This window comes from Macrotis lagotis, chromosome 8 (assembly GCF_037893015.1).
Source record: "Macrotis lagotis isolate mMagLag1 chromosome 8, bilby.v1.9.chrom.fasta, whole genome shotgun sequence".
Lineage (NCBI taxonomy): Eukaryota > Metazoa > Chordata > Mammalia > Peramelemorphia > Peramelidae > Macrotis > Macrotis lagotis.
The window spans coordinates 60,801,085-60,824,401 of NC_133665.1; the positions used below are offsets into that span (position 1 = coordinate 60,801,085).

At 46.9% G+C, this 23,317-nt stretch overlaps 3 protein-coding genes across 6 annotated transcripts; all 3 read left to right on the forward strand.

Annotated features, from left to right (window-relative positions):
* Nucleotides 1-695: 695 nt before the first annotated feature.
* On the forward strand, nucleotides 696-6,230 carry LOC141495701 (uncharacterized). Of its 3 annotated transcripts, none has more exons than XM_074197321.1 (5): nucleotides 696-792; nucleotides 1,632-1,667; nucleotides 1,836-1,982; nucleotides 2,329-2,484; nucleotides 5,810-6,230. In XM_074197321.1, exons 2-5 carry the CDS (start codon nucleotides 1,662-1,664, stop codon nucleotides 5,921-5,923), a joined length of 423 nt encoding a protein of 140 aa, XP_074053422.1. In that variant the 5' UTR covers nucleotides 696-792; nucleotides 1,632-1,661; the 3' UTR covers nucleotides 5,924-6,230. The 3 variants fall into 3 exon arrangements, with proteins under 3 accessions (XP_074053422.1, XP_074053421.1, XP_074053423.1); XM_074197320.1 differs by lacking the exon at nucleotides 696-792 and adding an exon at nucleotides 893-1,165; XM_074197322.1 differs by lacking the exon at nucleotides 696-792 and adding an exon at nucleotides 1,176-1,316.
* Nucleotides 6,231-7,116: 886 nt separating this feature from the next.
* On the forward strand, nucleotides 7,117-12,284 carry ALDOA (aldolase, fructose-bisphosphate A). 2 transcript variants are annotated; one of them, XM_074197317.1, is made up of 9 exons: nucleotides 7,117-7,222; nucleotides 9,519-9,657; nucleotides 9,749-9,960; nucleotides 10,165-10,219; nucleotides 10,381-10,541; nucleotides 11,011-11,094; nucleotides 11,241-11,415; nucleotides 11,563-11,762; nucleotides 11,989-12,284. In XM_074197317.1, exons 2-9 carry the CDS (start codon nucleotides 9,546-9,548, stop codon nucleotides 12,082-12,084), a joined length of 1,095 nt encoding a protein of 364 aa, XP_074053418.1. In that variant the 5' UTR covers nucleotides 7,117-7,222; nucleotides 9,519-9,545; the 3' UTR covers nucleotides 12,085-12,284. The 2 variants fall into 2 exon arrangements, with proteins under 2 accessions (XP_074053418.1, XP_074053419.1); XM_074197318.1 differs by lacking the exon at nucleotides 7,117-7,222 and adding an exon at nucleotides 8,236-8,339.
* Nucleotides 12,285-15,885: 3,601 nt separating this feature from the next.
* Nucleotides 15,886-23,293, forward strand: PPP4C (protein phosphatase 4 catalytic subunit). The gene is made up of 9 exons (XM_074197319.1): nucleotides 15,886-15,996; nucleotides 16,272-16,473; nucleotides 18,671-18,722; nucleotides 19,911-19,961; nucleotides 20,296-20,397; nucleotides 20,674-20,847; nucleotides 20,977-21,103; nucleotides 22,461-22,650; nucleotides 22,776-23,293. Exons 2-9 carry the CDS (start codon nucleotides 16,376-16,378, stop codon nucleotides 22,903-22,905), a joined length of 924 nt encoding a protein of 307 aa, XP_074053420.1. The 5' UTR covers nucleotides 15,886-15,996; nucleotides 16,272-16,375; the 3' UTR covers nucleotides 22,906-23,293.
* Nucleotides 23,294-23,317: the final 24 nt, after the last annotated feature.

The window sequence follows — 23,317 nt, forward strand, 5'->3', positions numbered from 1 at the left end:
TATTAATAGACTCAATTATTTCTGATATAGAATGTAAGAGCTACCAGTTTCCTGCCTCAACAGGGCTTTAGGAATGACTAAAGATGATCCATTCAGGAGTCAAGGGAGAGTCTCTGTTGGGACGGCCTATCTGGAAGGAAGGAAAATGGAAAGTAGATGGCAGCACTAGTCTGAGGAGGAGGAGGAGGAAGGCTCTGTGAATAAAACAAACTTCGGAGGATCCCCAAGCACAGAGTTTAGAGCTGAACTGACAGTAGCGACCACCTCTCCCAGGCTCCAGAGTAGCAAAAGCGTAATAAGTAACTGCAGGGAGCGGAACCTAGGTCTCCAGGGCTTCTCCCATCCACTCGGTGGCCCCCAGGCAGTTCTCCCCTCTATCACGGGGGCGACTAAACTCGACACTCCTCAGTTCCCGTCTGCCGGTTACATTGTTTCACGCTCCCCTACCCAGCACAGAAGTGCTTGGGGAGAAGAAGGCCGCGGGACCAACGCGGGGTGCGGGACCCGCGGCTGCCGGCCCAGGCCCAGCAGGGGGGCGGGCGGGGGGCTGGCAAGGGGGAGAAGAGGAGGCAGGAGGGGCCTCGCAGCTAAAGAGGCGGAGCAGAGACATTCTGGGCTCCCTCGGCCGCCGTACCACCCGGAGCGTCGGTCGCTATGGCAACTTCAGAAAGCGGCGGGAGGAGGCGACTTTGTCTAGGGGTTCGCGCGCGCTTTGGGACTCCTGCTGTTCTGGTGGGGCCAGGGCGGGGCGCCTCGCGGCCTAATTGCTATCCATTCGCCTTTTCTGCATAGGTAATGAGGGAAGAGCACGGGGGTCGCGGGGGGCTGGGGTTCTGGGACGGGGCAAGCCTCTGGCCGTTGGGGAGCGGAGCTCGAGCCTGGGCGGGGGGGGGGGCCGGGAGGGGCCTCGGGGCGGGGCGCCCCTAGCCGGACCGGCCATGGGGAGAGCCGGTCCCGCGCCTCTCTGGGCCTCAGTTTTCTAGTCCGGGTTCCAGGGGAGGCCCGGGAGGGGCTGAAGGCCGGGCCAGCCGGCGGGGGGCTGAGCTTCAGCCCCGTCTGCTCCGGGGCGGACAGCCGCGGCTCTGGGGGGTGGCCGGCGCGATTTCCAGCTGTCAGTCAGTCTCCTTCAAGTTTTCTACCTGGGTTTCTCACTCGGAGATCTCTGGTAAATCAAAACACACTCATACTCCTTTTTCTTTCCCTCTCTTCTTCCTCCCTGTCTGTCTCTCTCCCCACCTGTAGAAAGAAAGGATCACACCTGCAGATCTCCAGCTAAAAACCCTATCATCCCTTGAGGGTATTAGGAACTCCACCTGGTAACAGATGTTTTTGGGAGGGGTGGGTGTCTAGCTTTGAATTCCAGAATGGCCTTTCCCTACTGAGGTGACCCAGGGCAAGTCCTTTAACTTCTCTTAGACTTAGTTTCCTCCTCATGTAAATGCAGAATGAGTAGATTGTACTTCAAGATCTTTTCCACTATTATTTTATGGTTGATTGGTTGGTGGTTGTCCTTCACTGTTGAAGAGAACCAAAGTGACATCACTGTTAGTCAACTATTTTATGTTTTTAACATTCAACAAGATAGCCTATTGTTTTAAGACGTTTCCCACTCATTTTCCCCTCATTTGCAGCTTCTGGACCAACGTAGAACAGTCGGCCCCATGGATGTGAGTCAAAGACCCCAGTCTAGTTCCTTGACCCTGCCCTTTCTAAACCCTTTGTAATGCAAATTTTGCAACCCTTCTCCCAATCTCATACATTCCTCCACTTTTGCTTCCCTCAAGTACTCACCCTCTCCCTATCCTTTTGTCACCTTTTCCTCCCTAAAACTATAGCTCACTGAGGCTTTCTCTAGCTCACCAAACTCAGTCCAGGGTCCCGTGGTGAGTGTCTCCTTGCCCATTCCTGCTATCGTCTTCATCAGTGTGGTTGTCTACTTGCTGCTGCTAGGCATGGTGCTGCTGGCCAGACGTTATTTGGTGGTGAGGAGGCACCCAGAGAGGGGAGGGGAGGTGGAGATATGGACAGTACCAGTGTAGGGAAGAAGCCTTCTTCTTCAGGTATACTAGCTCTAGTCCCCCAACTTTTCCCCCCATTGCCCCATTTTTTCTACTCTGGTTCACATTCCCTGGTAATTCCCTTGAAATTTTTCTTTCCTCTTATAACTCTGGCTTCTTTTTTCTCAACCCCTGCCCCTTCCAAGAAGCCAGGAAGCTCCAGCTTCTCCAGGTCCCATATCTCCTTATCTGGTCCAAGAGTTGTCCCATATAAATAAGAGGGAAAGGGTGATGAGAAGAGCTAGGGGTCTGACCTCTCTTTGACTCTCAGGAGCAGGATTGTTGCACAGACTGCAGAGTGTCCTGCAGGAAAGCAGATGCACCTGGTCCCTTTGAGTGCTGCCAGGGCTGCGCTGAAGCCTGTGACTACCCTCTGCCTAGTTCAGCTCGATGCTTGGATGCCTGTTGCCCCCAGCCCATGGAAGCAGTGAGTGATTTCCTTTGATTCAGACATCGTTTGAATTATCTTATTCCTCCTCCCCACTTATCAAGTCCTTCTTATCTTGACTTCTAGCCCAACCCTCTGTAAGTCCTCCTGTCACAAAGATATGTTTTTAATATCTACTAGCACTCCTATGAAGGGACAGACAGGTGGGCACAAATTAAAAAGCAAATCTTTTAATAGACATACAGTTTACTAAGAAAATTTTTATTTAAAAGAACAAACTGCTGTCTCAAGAGGTTTCCTGCAATCATGTTTCCCATACATATGTCAAAATCATGTAAGATTCTTTGAATGATGTAACAAAAGATAACTTTGTTGCATCCTCTTTAAAGTGATAGTAATATAGTCCAGATGTTCGTATTTGCAGATGACATGGGGCAGATTGCATTAAGATTTTACCACAGCTAATTAATCTCCAAAGAATTAAACTTGTATCTTCAAAAAGGCAATTGGAGAGTTATCTGGTAGGCTTGGGTAGGCTGTAAACATACTATTAAGAAAAGTGGAGTAAAGGATATCATCAGAAAGACCTGTAGCCTGAAAGAAAGGTGGGTTGATATTGTAAAGAAGAAAAAGCCTATTTGCTCTGTTGGTATCTTTGTAATGTCTTGACATAAAGGTCTCAGCCTACTGAATGGACGATAGAAAGGAAGATTCATAAATAGGATTTGGGTAGCAAATTGGAAGGCATTGACAAGATCATACATCTATTGAAGAAGTATCAAAGCATCTCTAAGGAAAGATAGGTCCTCAAGAGGAACAGATTCACATTCCTGTCTGTTATTTTAAAGCCATTTCATAGTTAGATGGCATTTTTTTTCTATCCTAGAAGACATGCCCAGTATTATTTAGGATTTGTATGCATTCCTTCTGCCAATACTATTTTAGGTTTGCAAAGTTGATTTATATAGTATAGCACCTGTCTTCTTCTACTAAAAGGTTGTTTTAGTTCTAAATTTGATGCAGTATGAAAGTAAGGAAAAAGAAGAAAATGGTAAAATACTATGGTACTCATAACTATTAGCCAATCAGATTAAATCTCCATTTTAACTCTTCAGAGATAAAAGAAAGTTTTGATCAAACTCACCATTTCTTAAGTTTCCTACCCACTTGATTCTTGATTTATCTTTGTGAGATATTTCTGATCTTGATATATGGGTGTGTATGTGTATGCACATGCATGCATACACACATAATCTTTTCTTCCCAGTACTGGGTGTGTGTGTGTGTATACATACATGTACACAGAGAAGTCACATTATGTCTTCAGGAATATGACACCTAACTCTGAAACTTCTGATCTTGTAAATGCCATTTTCCTATTTCTGGACTGGGCAGGTCTTGATCAGGCTCTTTAACTGTGACTGATATCTAGCTCTGTTTCTGGCCTTAAACATTTGACCTTTCAATCACATATCCATCCAGGAGATTTAGGGTGGGGGGGGAGGGGAGGTGCCTCATTTTGACTAGGCTAGATCCAATTACAGACAAGGCAGATAAAGAAGTAGGTAGTATATTTCCCATGTACTACTATTTCAGAGACAAATTGTTCCTACTCTTTATGAGATGGTCCCTCTCATATCTATTTCCCTTAGCTTGGAGTTGAGTTCTTTGACCACTGTCCCACCTCTCTTTGTGGTTCTGAGAGAAAGAAAATTTGTTACCCTTATATAAAGGCAAAAATCACTATCCAGCTGCATTTATTTCTACATGAGAACCTATTTAAAAACTATAGGCATGAAATGAACATATTGTTATAGTAGTCTTGAATATTTTAATTCATCTCTCCACCATCCTTTAAGAGCTCCATAGCAAAAAGCAAAGGACAGTGGATTTAAAATCAAAATAATCTGATGTTCAATCGAGCTCATAGCCCTCACTAGATTTTATCCAATCCAACAATGTTAAGTGGCTTTGTGAAGGATGCTCTATAAGGCAACCTGCCAGGAGAAATCCATGACCCTAAGAAATTTTCACTCTACTGAGGGAAAACTGTGTAAACAGTTAAGTAATACATGATGAATTGAGGAAGAGAAAACACCAACATTTAGGGGAGCCAGACTTGATTTCCCTTCCGAGACAATACATGAAATAAGCTTATAGGAAGCTGAGAAGGAAGCAGAAGGAAGACATGTTCCAAGGATGAAGGCAGCCTGTGCACAGGCATAAAAGTGGAACATGGACACACAATTTGGGGAACAAACAGTAATCCAAGCCAGTTAGAGAACAAAGAGTGCATAAAGAAGAGTAATGGATGATAGGCTGGGACCTGGCTGTTGAAGGAATTTAATTGCCATCTGAGGAGTTTGTTTTACCCCAAAAGGAACAGAACCATTGAAGTTTCTTGAATAAGGCAGTACTGTGGTCTTCATTCATTCTTCAGAAAAGTCATCTGAGCCCCTCTATGGAGGAGGTTATAGCAGAGAGGGAATGGACTGGGAATCCAAGCAAGGAGGCTATTACCATAGTTTCAGTAACAAGCAATGAAGCCTAAACTAGGACTGTGGGTTTATATGAGGAATGGTTGGGAGAGAAGGTAGAATTAACAAGAACTGCCAATTGATTAGATCTAGGGGTTGAAGGAGAAGGAAGAGTCATGGGCACTGGAAGAATGAATGTAACCTCAACAGAAATGGTGGAGCTTGAGGGAGGGGAAATATTGAATACTCTGTTCAAGATACTGAGTTTGAGAAGCATAAATCACAAAGAACTGGAAATGTCCAACAGGCAGATGCTGATGCTGGACTGAAATTTAGGACAAAATGAATGGGAGTCTTTTACATCTTACATAGATATGATTCTTGAAGCCATTGGGGATTTGTGAGATTGCTGGAGGAGTAGAGAGAGAAAAGGGTCCATAGTTTGAAGGTGGGATATAGATAACATTTCCAGTCAAGTAGTCAGTGTCACTGAAAGTAATGAAGAGAAAGTAACCAGGAGGAACTGGACAGTAAAATCACCTGAAGGCAAGTGAGGTCAGGAAGGATAAGACAGAGAAAAACCTGTGAGATTTGCTAAATCACAGATTGTTGCCCCAGAAAAAGAGAAATTTCATTTTGGTTTAGAAGTTTAGAAGCCCAAACTGGAACCAATTGAGAGGTGAGTAGAAGCAAGAGATAGAGGACTTGATTCTAGGCTGTTTTTTCCTTATCTATATACTACAAATATTAATGCTTATGCTGTCTTATCTTAGCAGGCTTTTGTGAATAAAGTACTTTGAAAAATACTTAACTAAATATGGGAACTATTGTCATATTTTGCTTACCAAAATACTACTCTTCTCTCTCCGAATCTTTTTCTCCTTCAGGGCTGGGCCCCCCAGTGCCCCAGATGTTGCCCATTGTGTGACTGTGCCTGTGCCTGCCAGCTGCCCGACTGTCAAAGCCTCAATTGCCTTTGCTTTGAAATCAAGCTGAGATGAAAAACGTTTACTCACAATTATGGGATGCTGCCCTCCTGAAGACATTCTACACCATGAGCTCAGAATTATCCCTTGGGAGTTGGGTCACCACCTCAGTGGAGCCCAAAATGGCTTTCTACCTGCCCCCAAGGACTGGCTCATCCTTTTATCTTCATTGGACCTAAGCAGAGAAGATCCATCTCTTCTTGCAAGACATACAAAGCAGTTACCCTTTTAAGAGGCTTTCAACCTTCTGGAGAGCAGGGGCCCTCATGCGTCTTGGAGAACATTCAAATAAGGCTAGTTCTGATGAGTAGCTTCTTGTTCCCAGATCAATTCTACCTTCACCAGTAGATAGGAGGGAAGGGGTGGGGTCTGGTTCTAGTTAAGCCTGGGTAGTATTCTTTCCCCTTAGAAGAGGCTGAGTTCAGAGAGTCCAGGATAGTTGGGATTTCAAGATGACCTTTGTTGTTTAGTCATGGCCCGTACTATGACTACCATGCTGTCTGGGGCTTTCTTGGCACAATACTGGAGTGGTTTGCCATTTCCTTATCCCAGTAGATTAAGACAAAAAAAAAAAGTTAAGTAATGTGACCAAAGTCACACAGCTAGTGTCTGAGACCACATTTGAACTTGGGTCTTTTTGACAACAGGCTCAGTGCTTCATCCACTGATAGCTGCCTCCATCTAGTTGCCTCGAGGTGACTTAATTAGGGGCTTGTATCCCTCCACCTACCAACTCTCTTCTTTCAGGTGTGTGTACCCCGCTACCCAACCCTGAAATAGGTACCCACGAATAAGGACTGACACTATTGAGGACCAGAAAGAAATCAAGAGAGGCTTAAGATTGGGAGAAGGGAGTTAATACCAAATTCTAGTTTCCTACCCTTGAGATTTAAACCGTGTGTGTGTGTCTCCTTTGGCAGGCAGGGCAACATGACTGATTTCCATAGAAAAGGATGGCAACTCAAGTACTGGTGAGTGGGAAGTACACACACATGCTTTTCTTTCTCTGCCTGTTTTTGCCCTCTATCTACTGGATCCCTCTCCATCTCTTTCCCTAGTAGAAGCCTTTCTCTTAGTCACTCCCCCCCCCTCTAATTCTTCCCCTCCCCTATCCTGGCCAGAATGTCAGGGGCTTCAGGTTTCCCCTAAATATAGTTCCCTGCCAGAGGAGCTGGGATGAGAAAAGGGCAGGGGTCACAAGAGAAGGTCGGGAAAATTCCAAGAGGAGGGTGGGGAGTGCTTTATAACCCCAACCAAGCCTTGCCTGACCACTCACTGCCTAGGCTTGAGTCTAACTCTCCAGATTCCTTTTAGGTGGGTATCATACGGGATAGCTGAGCAGAGAAAATGGGTTGGAAGTGAGCAAGATTTTGGGGGTGGTGGAGAATATTAAGGGGGGGAATAAGAGGTGGCGAGCAAAAAGTGAGATTTTAATAAGGGGGAATTTGGAAAGTGGTAAAGTAATGAAAGGATACCGCAAAGACCAGGAAAATCTAGATTCTTTAGCAAGGGCCATGTGATTTGCCAATCAGTTGAGCAGATGGAGGAGTTTTGGGGAATGGAATGTGGGTCCCAAGGACAAAACGACCTCTCCCTCTGCCCTGCCCGGGACCCGCCCGCCCCAGTATCCAGCCCTCGGGGATGCGGCCCGGGAAGCAGGGGCTCGGCCCGCGGGTTTCTGCATTCCCGCGGGTGGCGGGGAGCCCTGCCCTGCGGGTGTCCGCAAGAATAGGGCGCGGTCACCCGGCTCTGCGGGGCCCTGCCTTCAAGGTCGGGGCGGGGCGGGGGGGGGGCCGGGGCAACGGAGCTGAGCTTTACGGAGGATCCTTGGGAAGAGCGCCAGGTGGAGTGGAAAAAAGGCCATTTGAGGCGGCGGTGAGATGGAGAGGGGGGTAAAGCGGAGGGGTGGGGGCAGGTAGCGCCCCGCTGCCGGGGGTCCGGGAGGGGAGTCCCAAGCAAGTGATGGGGCGGACCCCCTCCTGCCTCTAGCCCCTCTTCCTCCTCCACCTGGCGCCCCCCACCTCCCTGCCACCTCCATCCATCCTCGGAAGAGCTTTAGCTGATACTCCCCTGCCCCCCTGCCCCCCTGCCCCCTCCGGCTGGTGTGGGCTGAGTCACGCGGCCCCGCTGGGGGAGGGGAGGGGGCGCAGCTGCCCGGGGGGAGGGGGCGGGGGTGACTCTAGGGATGTGGCTGCAGTCACGTCCGAGGGAGGGCGGGGACCCGAGCCCGCCACGCCCCTCCCCCTTTCGGAGCTCGGGGGCGCCGCCGGGGACGGCCGCGCGCTCGCTGATTGGGTGAGGGCCGGCCGTCCCGCCCCCGAGCCGGGGAGGCGCGGCCGCTTTAAATGGCCCGACCCCGCCCCCGCTCCGCCCCGAGCTCAATAGGCGACGTTCGCGTTCGGGGAGCGCAGAAGTTCGGCTCCTCCTGCGGGTAGGTCTGTCCGCGCGGCCGCGCCCGGCCCGGAGGCCCCCGCCCGGCCCCAGGCCCCCCGCCGGCCCCGAGCGCCGCTGCCGGCGCCCCGCGGGACGTGGACGGACCGGGGCCGGCCCTCGCCGCTGCTCCGCGCCCTGCGACTGTCGGGGCGGAAGGCTGAGTCAGGGCGGCGCGGCCGGGCGCGCCCGAGAGCGGCCGGGGCCGGGGCCGGGGCCGGGGTCGGGGCCGGGGCCGGGGCCGGGGTCGGGGCCGGGGCCGGGGCCGGGGCAGTTCTAGAGCCTGCGGGGGCCGAGGAGGCAGAGGGCGGCCCGCCGGGGCAGGAGGCCGAGGCGGGGATCCCGACCCAGGCGCAGCCCTTCCGGGTGGCCGTGGCTCCCCTCTTGTCCCAGTGACCTTGACCGCAGGCCGGCTGCGGGTGCGGGGGGAAGGCTGGAAGGCGGCGGCCTAGAGGCCCCGGACTCTGCCTCCCCCCACCCCCTCTCTCCCAGCTCCTTTGGCAGTCAGCTGACTGGGAATGGTGGAGGACGGGCCTCTTCCTAACTGAGAGAACCTAAAATGGAGGGCTTTGCCCTTCACAGGGGTCATCCGAATACCTCTCTCACCCCCCATGCCCCTCCTGTGAAAGGAGCCTCAAGCTCTGGGGGGGGGGGGAGCCTGACCTTGAGAAGCCCTTGAAGGGTTGGCTCTAAGGAAAGGATATCCTGGATAGGGAAAGAAAACACAGCAGCCGGGGTCTGGGTCTTGGAGATTGTCTACTGGGTAGAGCGTTGGCTACCATTTTGCTCTCCAAAATACTTAATTCTGTTCATCCGAGGTTCTGGGTTTTTCTTTCACCCCTAAATTTGTTAATGAAGTGAGAAGATTGGGGCATATTTAACTAATTTCTTGTTTGCATCTAAGCAATTGTGCTAGCCAGATAGCCAGAAGGGGCCCAAAATAATTTTCCTGTCCTTTCATTGTATCCCAGACTTTGGGAATTCTTGTTTTCTACCAGAGAAGCCACACCCTGGATTTGCTCTCTACCCTAGGGTTACAGAAAGGTAGAGAAGCCAAAAAATGGGGAAGTAGAGATACAAGGACTACAGGAAAGAGAAGTTAGACCTGATCTTGAATTACATAAACAAGTTTATGCCACTATTACAGAATCATCCAGCTTATACCTTGTTTTCTATCCAGGAAACAACCAGCACAGTCAACGAAAACATGCCTGCCCAACATCCAGCACTGACACCAGAGCAAAAGAAAGAACTCTCTGAGATAGCTCACAAAATTGTTGCCCCAGGCAAGGGAATCTTGGCAGCAGATGAGTCCACAGGTACAAAGGGGTGATGGAACAAAGGAGCAGACTTTTGAGAGAGGGTAGCATTGATAACTTTAATAAACACCCCTCTTCAACCCCTTTTCAGGTAGCATTGCAAAGCGGCTACAGTCCATTGGAACTGAGAATACAGAGGAAAATCGTCGCCTCTACAGGCAGCTACTTCTGACAGCAGATGAGCGAGTGAATTCCTGCATTGGAGGTGTCATCCTTTTCCATGAGACTCTGTACCAGAAAGCTGATGATGGTCGTCCTTTTCCCACAGTCATAAAGTCAAAGGGTGGCATTGTGGGCATCAAGGTAAAGAGATTTAGGGGATGAGTTAAAATTAAAATAAAATTCTTGAAAATGATAGGGGTCTCCTTTTGAGAATAAATGAAGTGAGACAGGAAGAGAGATGGAAGGAGGGAAAAATAAAAGTATCTAAATGGGGTACAGGTGGGATAAAAACATGAAAAGAGTGCTGTAAATATCACATTCCCTCTTCTCACCCTTCCCCATCAGGTGGACAAAGGTGTCGTGCCCCTGGCAGGAACCAATGGAGAGACTACCACCCAAGGTAAATACTAGATCGAAAAAGGCCAGCCATCTTCTCTTGAATGAGGGATTCTTTGTCCTGACTCCCCTTCTAAGCTCTATTGATCTTGTTTACTGCCCAAAGACTGCTGGTAGTTAGGAGAGAGAGGGGTGCTATTTCTTGATCCACTGTCTCCCTCTTAGGTCTAGATGGGCTGAATGAACGCTGTGCCCAGTATAAGAAGGATGGAGCTGACTTTGCCAAGTGGCGTTGTGTACTGAAGATTGGGGAGAATACACCTTCCCCACTTGCCATCATGGAGAACGCCAATGTGCTGGCCCGATATGCCAGCATTTGTCAGCAGGTAGGTAATCTCCATACCTTCCTCTGCCATAACCTATCATATCCATAATAGCACCTTCAGGTTGAAAAAACATCAGCTTTGCTATTGTCCCTGTAGCAGTTGGTACCACATTCTCCAGTTTGAGTCCTGAGAAAGCAAGTACCCTGGGGATTGTCAATTTACCTGAGATAACAACAAAACAAAAACTATTAAAGAGCAATGTGTAGAGTGGGGAATGTGCCAGATTTGGAATATTTTAGCTCTGACTCTAGCCATATGATCCTGGACAGTTATTCTGCTTTCTTAACTGCTTCAATTACTTTAGCATGAAAGGTTGGAGGCAGATATCCATTTCTTACTGAGATCTAAGTGTTAGGAAATTTGAGGAATTCAAAATTTTCCCTTGTCATTATGAAGATATGTCCCTAATTATTAACAGCAAAGGTGAGGTAGGAGATGCCTCACAACCCTTGTTTTTTTCACTTTATAGAATGGCATTGTTCCTATTGTGGAGCCAGAGATCCTCCCTGATGGAGAGCATGATCTGAAAACTTGTCAGCATGTCACTGAGAAGGTAAGAGATCTGTGGAATTATTGGAGGTTGAATGGGAAGGCAGTAGATAGTAGATCAGGAGCTAAGGTATTTGATTCCCTAGTTTACTTGCCTTTCTGGGTTTTTTTTTTTTTGTTTGTTTTTTGCTAATCTTTCCATTTCTGTAGGTCCTGGCTGCTGTCTACAAAGCTCTGAGTGACCACCATATCTATTTGGAAGGGACTTTGCTGAAACCTAATATGGTCACCCCTGGACATGCCTGTACCCAGAAATACTCACATGAGGAGATTGCAATGGCAACTGTAACTGCCCTTCGCCGGACTGTGCCTCCTGCAGTCACTGGTGAGAAAAATCCCTTTCTGCCTCATTATTACCAAGGTCTCTCTCAACTTTGGGTCACAGATGTTCTTTTCCTTTATATTATTTAGAAATGCTTGTTACTAGTACTTTTTAATATACTATCTGATTTCTCTTTTTTCCTTTCCATAGGTGTCACCTTCCTGTCTGGGGGTCAGAGTGAGGAGGATGCCTCCATCAACCTCAATGCCATCAATACCTGCCCCTTGCATAAGCCATGGGCCCTTACCTTTTCTTATGGCCGAGCCCTGCAGGCCTCTGCTCTCAAGACTTGGGCTGGAAAAAAGGAAAATGTCAAGGCTGCCCAGGAGGAATATATCAAACGGGCCACGGTAAGAAAGGATAAGGGAAAGAACCAGAATGTGGGACCTTAACAAGCAGCATTCTGGGAAAATAATGATTCAGGATTGGGGAAAGGGGAAAAGAGCAATTAGTTTTCCTTTCCTTCTATTAGTGGAGGGTCTATCTGAGCTTGGTCTTTGTTGTCAGTGTAGGTTAAATCCACAACTACCAGCCTTTTCTCATACTTTTTTTTTTCTGTCCCTCTTCTTTCACAAGGCTAACAGCCAAGCTGCTCAAGGCAAATATGCTCCAAGTGGAAAGGCAGGAGCTGCAGCCAGCGAGTCACTCTTTATCTCTAACCATGCTTACTAAGTCAAGGCCTAGGCCTTCCCACCTGGGTATGTCCTAACACTCCAGGCACCATCCCTTACAGTCCAGGAAGAGGCTGAGATCCCAGAGCTTTGTGCTGACCTCTCCCATCACTTGTAACCTGTGTGATGTTGTTGCTCTCTGGCGAATCTAGTGATCCCTCCTCAGCCCACTTTTTCCAATAAACAACTATTTAACAAGGAGTCTGATGCCTGTGATGGATGGTACAGGGTAACTTAAATGATTTCCCTCTGGGTTGCTTGAGTCTTCTAGGTTTGTGCTGTCTTGTCCAAGCAAGGAGAACCAATCTGCCTTGAACAACAACAAAAAGTTGTAAATAGGATGTTTTTCTAGCTTTTTAATATGAAGTATGGATCATCAGAAGAGGAAAAAAAAGACTATCCTCTCCCCGAGGGTATACATACATACATACATACATGTACATAGTAATTTTGCCAGCCAAATCTCCTCTTCCCCATTAGCTAGATTCCCAAAGGCAACTGTTGAGAACTGTTACTTGGGGACTCTAGGATCTATTGTTATCTGAGAGATATTCCTGATGATGCTGATTTTTCTCTTACAAAATAGATGTCAGCATGGTCCCCAGAAATCGTCACCTGTTGGTGGTTATACCCTAAAATTATCTCACGACTTCTAAAGTAAAGGTTAATCCTAATTACTGCCCTTGGATATTTGTTTTTTTTCCAAAGAACTATAATTGACTCCAGTGTATATCATGAAGATAGCACCAGGGGATTTAGGAACCCTGGCTGCCAAAATGGGCAGGGTTCAAGTTTAGAGCATCCAAATTAGGTGGTAGGAGTCTACCCCTTTAATTTATCCAAAGTGATATGGTAGAACACATTTTCCTTTCTTAGCATAAATCTTGGAAACAGTTTCCATTCTGTTCTCCCCACATTGGCAGTGATACATGTGAATAGCAAGAGAGCCAAGCTGCTTTTTCTGCCAAAGACTGAAGCAGCAGTTTGATATGGTAGCAAAGAGTGGATTTATAAACAACTAAGGGCTAACTGGTCCTGCCACTGCTGAACCAAAGAGCGAGACAGACGAAAATCTGAAAAGTTTGGATATCTTTTAATTTCCTGGGGATGAAGAGTACCCAAATCGGACAGTACCTGAGTGTTCAAGGGACAGGGTGTTTAGTGTTTTTTGAGGGGGGAATAAAAAGAGAAAGGTGGGAGCATTATGATACATGGTTTCCAAAATTGTTCTTTCAGCATTTGAAAGTCTCAATGGGGGCCAGCTAGTTGGTGTGGTGGATAGAGCATGGGCCCTTGGAATCAGGAGGACCTAAATTCAAATTTGACCTCAAGACACTTGACACTCTGCAAGTCACTTTAATTCTGATTACCTCAACAAAAAAATCCTAATGTAGGCTGATCATTTTTCATAGATAGGCATGAGTTGGACTAGGTGACCTTTAGAGATCTGGATTGTGTCTTGGCTAAGTTCCAAGAAAGGAATTAGTAGTAAGTTGAAAGAAAGTTTCTGAATTCCCAAACCAGAATTTCTCCCATTTCCTCATTCAAGTCCTTGTACTTTGCACAAGCCAAAGGCCTACAGTTGAGTGGAGCAAGTTGCACAAGTAATTAGTACAAGAGGCAGAGTAAAACAGTGAATAGTTTTGGCCTTGGGAGTTGGACTACCAGGTGTTTTGTACATTCCATGATAGTTTTATGAACACATGCATTCACTAAATGCTTTCTCAATCTGTACTCACTTTTAAAATGGAAGTTGGACATTTATACAACCTGCCTCAGTTTCCCATTGTGGGGAAGGAAAAAACCTCACTCAAGTCTGTATCCCAAAGATCAAGGAGAAAAGACCCACTTGTACAGGAATATTCATAGCAGCTCTCTCTGTGGTGGCAAAGAATTGGAACCAGTGGGGATGCCCATCAAGGAATTGTTGAAGAAATTGTGGTAGTATGTGAATGTAATGAAATATTGCTCTATATGAAAGGCAGATTTTAGATAAAACCTAGAAAGACTTGTATGCACTGACAATGAAGTGAGCAGAAGAATCAGGGTAAAGACTTAGCCCTAAGCCCCTCTAATCCCTAAGCCCCTCTAAGCATGAGGATACTGAAGGATATCAATAAGGATACTGATCTCCTTTTGGAGAGTTGGGGTGAGAAGGGAATGGCCCGGTGGCCCACTGGTGCCGCCATCCACATCCAGAGAAAGGGTACCTGAATGCAGACCAAAGAGAACTTTTCAGCTTTTAAAATTTATTTCCTTTTTGATCTGATTCTTTCACATCATGTGGAAATGTGAAACATGATTGCACAAATATAACCTATATATCTTTGCTTTATGAAAGGATGGAAAACTAGGTAAACAAAGGTTGAAAATTATCTTTAGGGCTGGCTAGGTGGTGCAGTGGTTAGAGCTCCAGCCCTGGAGTCAGGAGTACCTGAGTTCTAATGCGACCTCAGACAATAATTACCTAGCTGTATGGCCTTAGGCAAGCCACTTAACCCCATTGTCTAGCAAAAACAAATAAAAAAATTATCTTTACATATCATTAGGAAAATGAATAAAAAACAATTTTAGTCGCCAATTATAAATGTTCTTTTATTAGTTGGCAAAATGCCATGAGGAAGGAGGCCATTGGGCTGCTAGGTGGCGCCATCGGGTGGATTACTCTTGGATTCAGGAAGACATGACCCTGAGTTCAAAATTTGCCCAGAACTTGGTAGCTATGTAACCCTGGGCAACTAACTCACTACACCCTGTTTGCCTCATCTTTTAATTAAAGATTTTATTTTGAGTTTTACAATTTTCCCCCTATCTTACTTCCCTCTCCCCACCTGCCACAGAAGGCAATTTGTCAGTCTTTACAATGTTTCCATGTTATACGTTCATCCAGATTCTTCCTTAAGGAAGAAACATAAAAGTATTAGAGATATCAAGATCAGACAATAAGATATGAGGTTTTTGCCTAAATTAAAGGGAATAGTCCTTGAACTTTGTCTCATCTTTTACAAAGTGAGCTGGAGAAGGAAAAAGTAAATCACTCCAAGATCTTTACCAAGAAACCTCGAAATGGGGTCACGACTGAGCAACCATGAAGGAAAAATACAATGGGTTTCAGGGAAAAGGTTGAAAGGCAGATCGCATAAGGGCATTCTAGAAGACTCAGAGGATAGACACATACACACTCTGGAGTCAGGAGGACCTGAGTTCAAGTGTGACCTCTGACCTTGAGCAAGACATTTAACCCCATATCGCCCTACAATCACAACAAAAAAAGCATCCTAGAAAGATAAGGTTTTGACAGGGCTGGAGATAGTTCTGAAGGGGAGGAAGGAGAAATGTAAAGACTTGGAAAAGCTCCAGGATGGCCAAAGACTAGAGAAGACCCGGAAGTAAAAGATCAACGGAAAAGATGAGAGCTCGCAGGGCTGCTCAAGGATTTGGTCTAAGATTCAGAAAAATGGACGGCTTCAGCCCAAGGATCCGCGAAGAGGGCCCACAGCCCTAAGTCAGCTAGGAGTCGGTCTCAGAGCGTAAAGGGGAAGCGGTGCTTGACCCCCCGGATTTAAATCCAGAGCCCCGCTTTTCCCACAGTACAACTGCACTGTTAGCTAAAATGATAATAAAATCTGCGCTTCCGTAGCGTCTTTGGGAGAGGGGCGGAAGGGACTACTTCCGCCCTCAGAGACAACATCCGGTTCCTTTGCCCGATTTTTCGCCCCCCTTTTTACGAGGATGGGTGGGGCGGGGCGTCGAACTCTGACGCCACTTCCGCTGCGCGCCGGAAGTGACCTCCTCGGGCTTCCGCGGCGGGGCCGGAAGCAGAAGCAGCGGTGGCGGCCGGGAGCGGACGGAGGCTCGAAGGTGGAGCCCAGAGCCTACGGCTCGAGAGTGGAGTCCCGCTTCGACCGCGTCGGTAATAGCCTCGGGAGTTCTCTCTCACTCATGGACGGCCGCCCTGCCTTCCCTGCCTGCCCCTGGACCCCGCTGTGCTTGGGTACTCCGCCCCCCCAACCTCCCGGAGGTCCCGGGCGGCGGCCGGAGCGGGGCCCCGGGCCCGGCCTGGGGCCTACGAGGGGCTAGTGGGGGGGGGGGGAATCTGCGGGGCCTCGGGCTCAAGGAGCCCGGGCCGGCGCGGTCCACGTTCCGTGTCCGATCCGCCGACTCTTGTCCCTTCACCCTTGTTTCCAGGAGACGCCGGTGCGGGCGGGCGGAGTAGGGAGGGGCTCGGACCCCTGGGTGCGTCTCCCCCCCCGCCCCCCGCACCGGGGGGGGCCGCGTGAGGCGGGGGGACCATGGCGGAGATCAGCGACCTGGACCGGCAGATCGAGCAGCTTCGCCGCTGCGAGCTCATCAAGGAGAGCGAGGTCAAGGCTCTGTGCGCCAAGGCCAGGTGAGCCTCCAGGACTCCCCCCAAGGCAGGTACCTGCCTCCATGCTAAATTCGAGGGGTGTCTATTGTGGAGATAAGGCTCAGTGCTCACGGAGGGGGTAGCCAGGTTGCCCCTGGCAACTGGGTAATAAATGGTAAAGTCTTTGGGGGGAGCTTATTGAGGGGTTCAGCTCTACCGGGAGTAAATAAAACGGGAAGGGACTTTCGGCTACTGAAATAAGCAACAGGAACAGAAAACAGCCTCAATCAACACATGGGGTGGGTAGGGAGAGCCCGAACTTGTGTCCTTGTGTCAGGCCATAAGAAGATCAAGGAGAGTGGTCGGGTGCCTTGGAAACAGGTGAGACGTGAACCTGGTGGATTGGATTGGTGGGGGGCAATGTGAGCAACGGACAGCGTTGGGGCAGGAATGAAATTTAGTATGGACCAGGAACAGCTCCTGATTGTGGGCCTCCCTGGAAACCAGAGAGTTTAGATCTGAAATATCCTAGAATATAGCTGAAGTCTCTTCAGTGACATAGTGAAAACTTTGTTTACCCATCAGAAGCAGGTGGACATTTTGGCTATGTCTGATAACTGGTACCCAAACCAGTAGACAAATTGTTTATAAAGAGAGATAGACCAGTGCTGATGTCAAGGGCCCTATTTCTCAAGAATTTATGGAACACCCTTTCTACCACTGGAATCATGCTTTTACTAATTTGAGATCCAGTTGGCCTTCATTTTGGTCTTTGATGTAGCACCAGATGAGATAGTATTTGATCCCAGTGTTCCTATGAGAAGACTTTGGGTCTTGACTTTGAAAGAACCCATCCTATACTTCTGCCATGACTTTTTTCTTGCTTCTCCAAGACTCAAACTGACTCCTTTTCTCAGCTTTCATCTGTCTCTTTTATTACATCTTATATCTAGGGCCCCTAGGAAAGAAGATAAACATTTTTCATTTATTCATCCAAGAATCTATGAAAAATACTTTCCCTTCCCCCCCAAATAAAACCCCCAAAAAGGCAGTTCCTACCATAAAGGAACATAAAATATAAGGCAGGTTTGTTTGTAGTTATCTGTATATATGTAATGAAAGATCAAATGTGCTCTGAGGTATATAGACAAATGACTAGGGTTTTAGAGGATGGATATATGGACTAGAGTGATCTAGAAAGATATCACTGAGAAAAGAAAGCATTAGAACTAGACTTTGAAGGAGGAGTTATTTTCTAGAGAAGTAAGAGCATAAAGGACTCATATGATCTAAAATGGATTGCTAAGGAAACAAAAATTCTTTGGAAAGTGAGCAATTCCCCAGTTTGACTGCAGTGTTATGTAGAGTGGTACAAGAGATGAACTAGGAACAAGCATGATAGAGAAAGCACACTGACTGAACTTCTCATCCCTGTCACAAGCTAGGTGACTTTTTGGTAAGTCACTTTATTCTTCTATCAACCTCAGTTTTCCTCCTCTCTAGAGTGGCACTTTGGAGTTAGACGATCTCTTTGATTCAAGTCTAACATTGTGTGATGGTGTGGAGTCAGAGTGTGGGGGCCCTTGAATGCCAGCTGAAGATGTGGACACTTGCCTTTTAGGCAATGGGGATGCAAGGTGCATAGGTGTCCTTGCTTTCTCTTCCTTGCCCCTTCTTTCTTCATGATACAACTCAGGTGCTACATCCTTCACAGGTTTTTCCTGATTCTCTCCCCTTCTCCAGTTACTGTACTCTCCCTTTTGATTACCTTGTATCATTTTGCATATCATATTTATGTATTTGTATGTATGTTGTCTTTCCCCTGTAGAATGTAAGCTCCCTTGAGGGCAAGTAGCTGTTTTGTTTTTGTCTTTGTATCCCCAGCACCTCGCATAATATCTTGAATGTAGTAGGGACTGCTTAATAAATTTGTTGAATTGAATTGAGACTTTGGAGGTTTTTGAACAAGGAGCTAGTGATACCCTCAGCTTTATGGGAATATTGTTGCCATGATACAACATAGATTGGAGTGGGCAGAAAGAACAGAGTCTCCTGATCCACACTTGATATTGTTTGGGTACCAGTACTCTTCTACCTCTCACAAGTGATCCCTGAAATCTTTCCAGGCCAGCTCTATAGGCCTCCAGTAAGGCGAGTTCAGACTTGACTATGAATAGTGGTAGGGGTTACTGCTCTGGGGCCTGATCTGGCTATGACAACCATCTCCTTGTGTCTTCAGAGAGATCTTGGTGGAGGAGAGCAATGTACAGAGGGTGGACTCCCCCGTCACGGTGAGTTGAAGCATTAGCCCTTTTCCCCCTTCCCTGAGTCTGAGCTGGTTTTATGCATGTATTCCCATCTCCTTGACCTAGCACATAAACATCTCAATAAAGAGTTTAGTATTTCTTTCATGTATCTGCACACACACAGTAGGAAAGCATAGGACTTGAAGGCAAAAGGTATGGGTTTGGGGACAGCTCAGTGGCACAGTAGATAGAGCACTGGCCCTGGAGTCAGGAGTACCTGAGTTCAAATCCAGTCTCAGACACTTAATAACTACCTAGCTGTGTGGCCTTGGGCAAGCCACTTAACCCCATTTGCCTTGAAAAAACCTAAAAAAAAAGGTATCTGTTTGAATTCTGGCTTTACTTCTTATTACTTGGGCACTTTACCACTCTAGGCCTCAGTTCTTTCATGTGTAAAATAAGGGAGTTGGTCTAGATCAAGACTTAACTTTTTTTGGTACCATGGACTCCTATAGCATTCTGGTGAAGTCCTCTGAACTGCTTAGATTCTACATTTTTAAATCTGTGAAATCCATGAGATTACAAATAAAATTACTTTCTACTGAAAAAGTTTTCAAGGTAAATTTTTTAAAATTCATGGACCCTTTCAAGGTAAATTTTTTAAAATTCATGGACCCCCAGGTTAAGAACTCTAGGAATAGATGGTCTTCTAAGCTAGGTGCCTTCGGGTTCTGAACACTGTGGTCCTACCTGTGGCCTGGTTTTGTACATGTGTATACATATTTGGAATCCAACCTGGTCATCACCACATCAAATTGGGTTTCCAGAGCCCTGGCCCTGGAATTCTCTTGCTGGCAGGAGTCTTGTGTCCTTGTTTACCCCTCTGCCATCATTAAGGTAATATCACACAAGGTAATATTACACAGAAAGGAACTTAGCATCTAAAAGGACCTTGTCCATAGTGCGGAAGGACCTAATCTGGAGGCAGATCCAGTTTATCTATCCCTAGGCTACTTTTAAAAATTCTCCAGATTATGCTGGGGTGGGCAGGTGCTATAAGGAAGGTCTTCTGCTCCTTGAATTCTGTCAGTGTCAATCTTGGGGCAAGTCACTTCAAGTCTCTTGAGTCTCAGATTTTGTCTGTTAAATGAGGGGTTTAGACTAGGTGGTTTTTTTTTTCAGATTCCTTCCAGTTCTAACATTTTGTGATTTTTTTTTTTTTTTTTACCCCAGGTGTGTGGGGACATCCATGGGCAATTCTATGATCTCAAGGAACTGTTCAGAGTGAGTGTATATAAATATTGAGATGAAGCTGGGAGAAAGGGAATAATATCATTCTGACCTTTGGATTTAATGGCAAAAACAGGTTCATAAAGAAATTGTCTGGAACTTCTTTAATTTGAAATAGCAGTTTTTAATCTGGTTGAAAGATGTACGGTAATGGGGAATTCTGATGTGGGCTAATCTTGGATGTGGTGCTTGTCATATTTGGTGGAGTTATTAGGGACACCGCAAAATTGAAGGGGGCTTTAATTTGGACAACATAGATGGGACAGACATGGGTGTGTGGTTTGGGGTAGTGAGCTAAGTGGTAAAATGAAGCCACCTCTCCCTCTAGGTGGGTGGCGATGTCCCTGAGACCAACTACCTTTTCATGGGGGACTTTGTGGACAGAGGCTTCTACAGCGTCGAAACATTCCTGCTGCTGCTTGCCCTCAAGGTGACTATGCTTGGGATTTCATTCTACTCTTGGATCCCTGGGTAGATTCTTTGCCCAACCTTTAGAAACCTTCCTCCCTGCTATTTTCAACAGCCCTGCCAAACCATGCAACAGCCCAGGCCTAGAGTCCCTTCAGACTTCCACTCAGATATTGTCTCCTAGCTGCCTCCTCTCTAGTGATTTCCCTAAGCTATCTTTTTCTTTACCCCAACTCTAACCATGTACTGTCGTCTGCCAGTTACGGCCATCATCCTTTCTGCACCCTTCCTCTCCCAGGTCCGGTATCCTGACCGTATCACTCTGATCCGGGGGAACCATGAGAGCAGGCAGATCACACAGGTCTATGGCTTCTACGATGAGTGTTTGCGAAAGTATGGCTCGGTGACTGTGTGGCGTTACTGCACTGAGATCTTTGACTACCTCAGCCTGTCTGCCATCATCGACGGCAAGGTAGGAAGAAGTTAGTGCTACAAAGGACCATCTCAAATACATCAGGGTGAACAATGAAGGTGGAAGGGAGTCATCTGGGAGACAGTCAAAAGAATTGATGAACCTCATTCTTCCTCCCATCCTCCCCAGATCTTCTGCGTGCATGGAGGCCTTTCTCCCTCTATCCAGACCCTGGACCAGATCCGGACAATTGACCGGAAGCAGGAGGTGCCTCATGATGGGCCCATGTGTGACTTGCTCTGGTCTGACCCTGAAGGTGAGGTGTTGGGGGTGGAAGAGCAGATTACCCTATATCTTCATGTGGTGTTTTTATTGGGGAACTTGATCTTGGCTTAGAGAAGAGTTTGGTAGAAAGCTCTAGTGGGTTGAGGGAAAAGGTAGTTCAAGGCAATAGGAAAATAGATTGTAAAGGAAAGGGTTTGAGTTGTTGATTCCTGGGTCATATTATTCAATGTCTTGTTTGGACAGCTGAGTTTCAAAGTATGCCCTGTGTGGGAGGCAGCACTGGAGTCTTTCATTTGATGACTGTTGGGCATCACTGTGGAGATAAGCCCAGTGGCCGTGAGCCAGCCTTGGATCCCCTTGGGCACCAGGGAGCTGGAACATTCCCATGTGGATGACAGATAGGGGAACTTTGATTTTAGCAACAGCATTATAGAAGATAACAGCATCTAGGTTCTTAAAGGGACCTTAAAGATAATTTAATTTTCAATTCCTCCCTTTACAAAAAAGAAAATGGGTCCAAAATAGTCATGACTTGCCTAAAGATATGAGGACTGAGTTAGAGGAGTTCAACATCTAAAGTTCCATCCCAGGGAGGCTAGGTGACGTAGTGGATAAAGCACCAGCCTTGGAGTCAGGAGTACCTGGGTTCAAATCCAGTCTCAGACACTTAATAATTACCTAGTTGTGTGGCCTTGGGCAAGCCACTTAACCCCATTTGACTTGCAAAAATAAAAAATAAAAAAATAAAGTTCCATCCCCATCTACTAACCTATCCCTTCCAATGAGGGCAGGAATCCTTTCTAATAGTATCCTTTTGTTACTTTCCCAGCAATGGGATACTTATTAATTCCCAAATGAAACCATTCTCATTCCTGAGCAACTGATCTGTTTAGAAGGCCATTCTTACTGAACCAATTAGCCTTCTACTTTTTTAAAAAATTATTTTTCTGCTTTCTGGAGCTTTGAAAAAATGGGATTCTCTTTCACATTGTAATCTAATCCCTCAAATATTCGAAGACCACCATGTCTCCGTGGAGGACTGGCATTGAGTCCTTTTAAGATTTGCAGAGTACGTTACATTGTCTCATTGCTAAAATAGCTCTGTGAGGCAGACCCGGCCAGTTTTACCAATGAAGAATCTGAGGCTTAGATTAAGTTAATTGTCCATGGTCACATTGCTAGTAAATACTAAGGATGGAATTCAAACCTGCGGCTTTCTGACCTAAAAATGTAGAACTTTATTTCCAGTGCTACATTGTAGCCAAACATTATCTTTCTTTTAAACCTTTCCATATTTTTCAGCATTCCAGTGTAGTGGAGGAAGGGGGTGTCAAACTGACAAAGCTGGGATTGTCCGATTACATGTGTCCCATTTCCATCTCTTACAGACACGACGGGCTGGGGTGTGAGTCCCCGAGGAGCTGGCTACCTGTTTGGCAGTGATGTGGTGGCTCAGTTTAATGCGGCCAACGACATCGACATGATCTGCCGGGCTCATCAACTGGTGATGGAAGGCTACAAATGGCACTTCAATGAAACTGTGCTCACTGTGTGGTCAGCACCCAACTACTGCTACCGGTGAGTGGGAAAGGGAATCCTTGGTGTTTTGTCTCCTCCAGAGTTGGTGGCATTTGGGAGGGAAGGCCTTGGGGTATTCCCCTCGTGTCCAGAATCTCAAATGACTGACTTCTCCCTTTGACCAGCTGCGGAAATGTGGCAGCCATCTTGGAGCTGGATGAGCACCTCCAGAAAGACTTCATCATCTTTGAAGCTGCACCCCAGGAAACCCGGGGCATCCCTTCCAAGAAGCCAGTAGCTGACTACTTCCTGTGATCCCACCCATGCCCCTCCCACCCCAATCCTTTACTCCTCTCCCCAGCCTCAACATCCTTTGGACCACTGTGACTCTGTCCTCTGCTGTTCCTGTTGCCACCATCTGCAGGACAGGGTCTCCCAAGGTGGGGGCGATTTCTGCGTCTCCTCCCTAGGATCTCAGAGGACACTGGGAGAGCAGAGAAGTCTTTCCCATCCTGTGTTCTGTCCTAGGCAGAGGTCAGGGGGCAAGGAGGACAACCTTTGATCCAATTTCCTCCTCCCCCAGATTCTTTGTTTCGAAGTTTCTGGTGATTTTTTTTCTGGTTTTCTCTTTTTTGTTTGTTTGTTTTTAGATAAAAACTTTGGGGAAAAATGAAAAAAAATTCTAATAAAAGAAAGAAAATGACCTTTGTTTTTAATCTCCATCTGA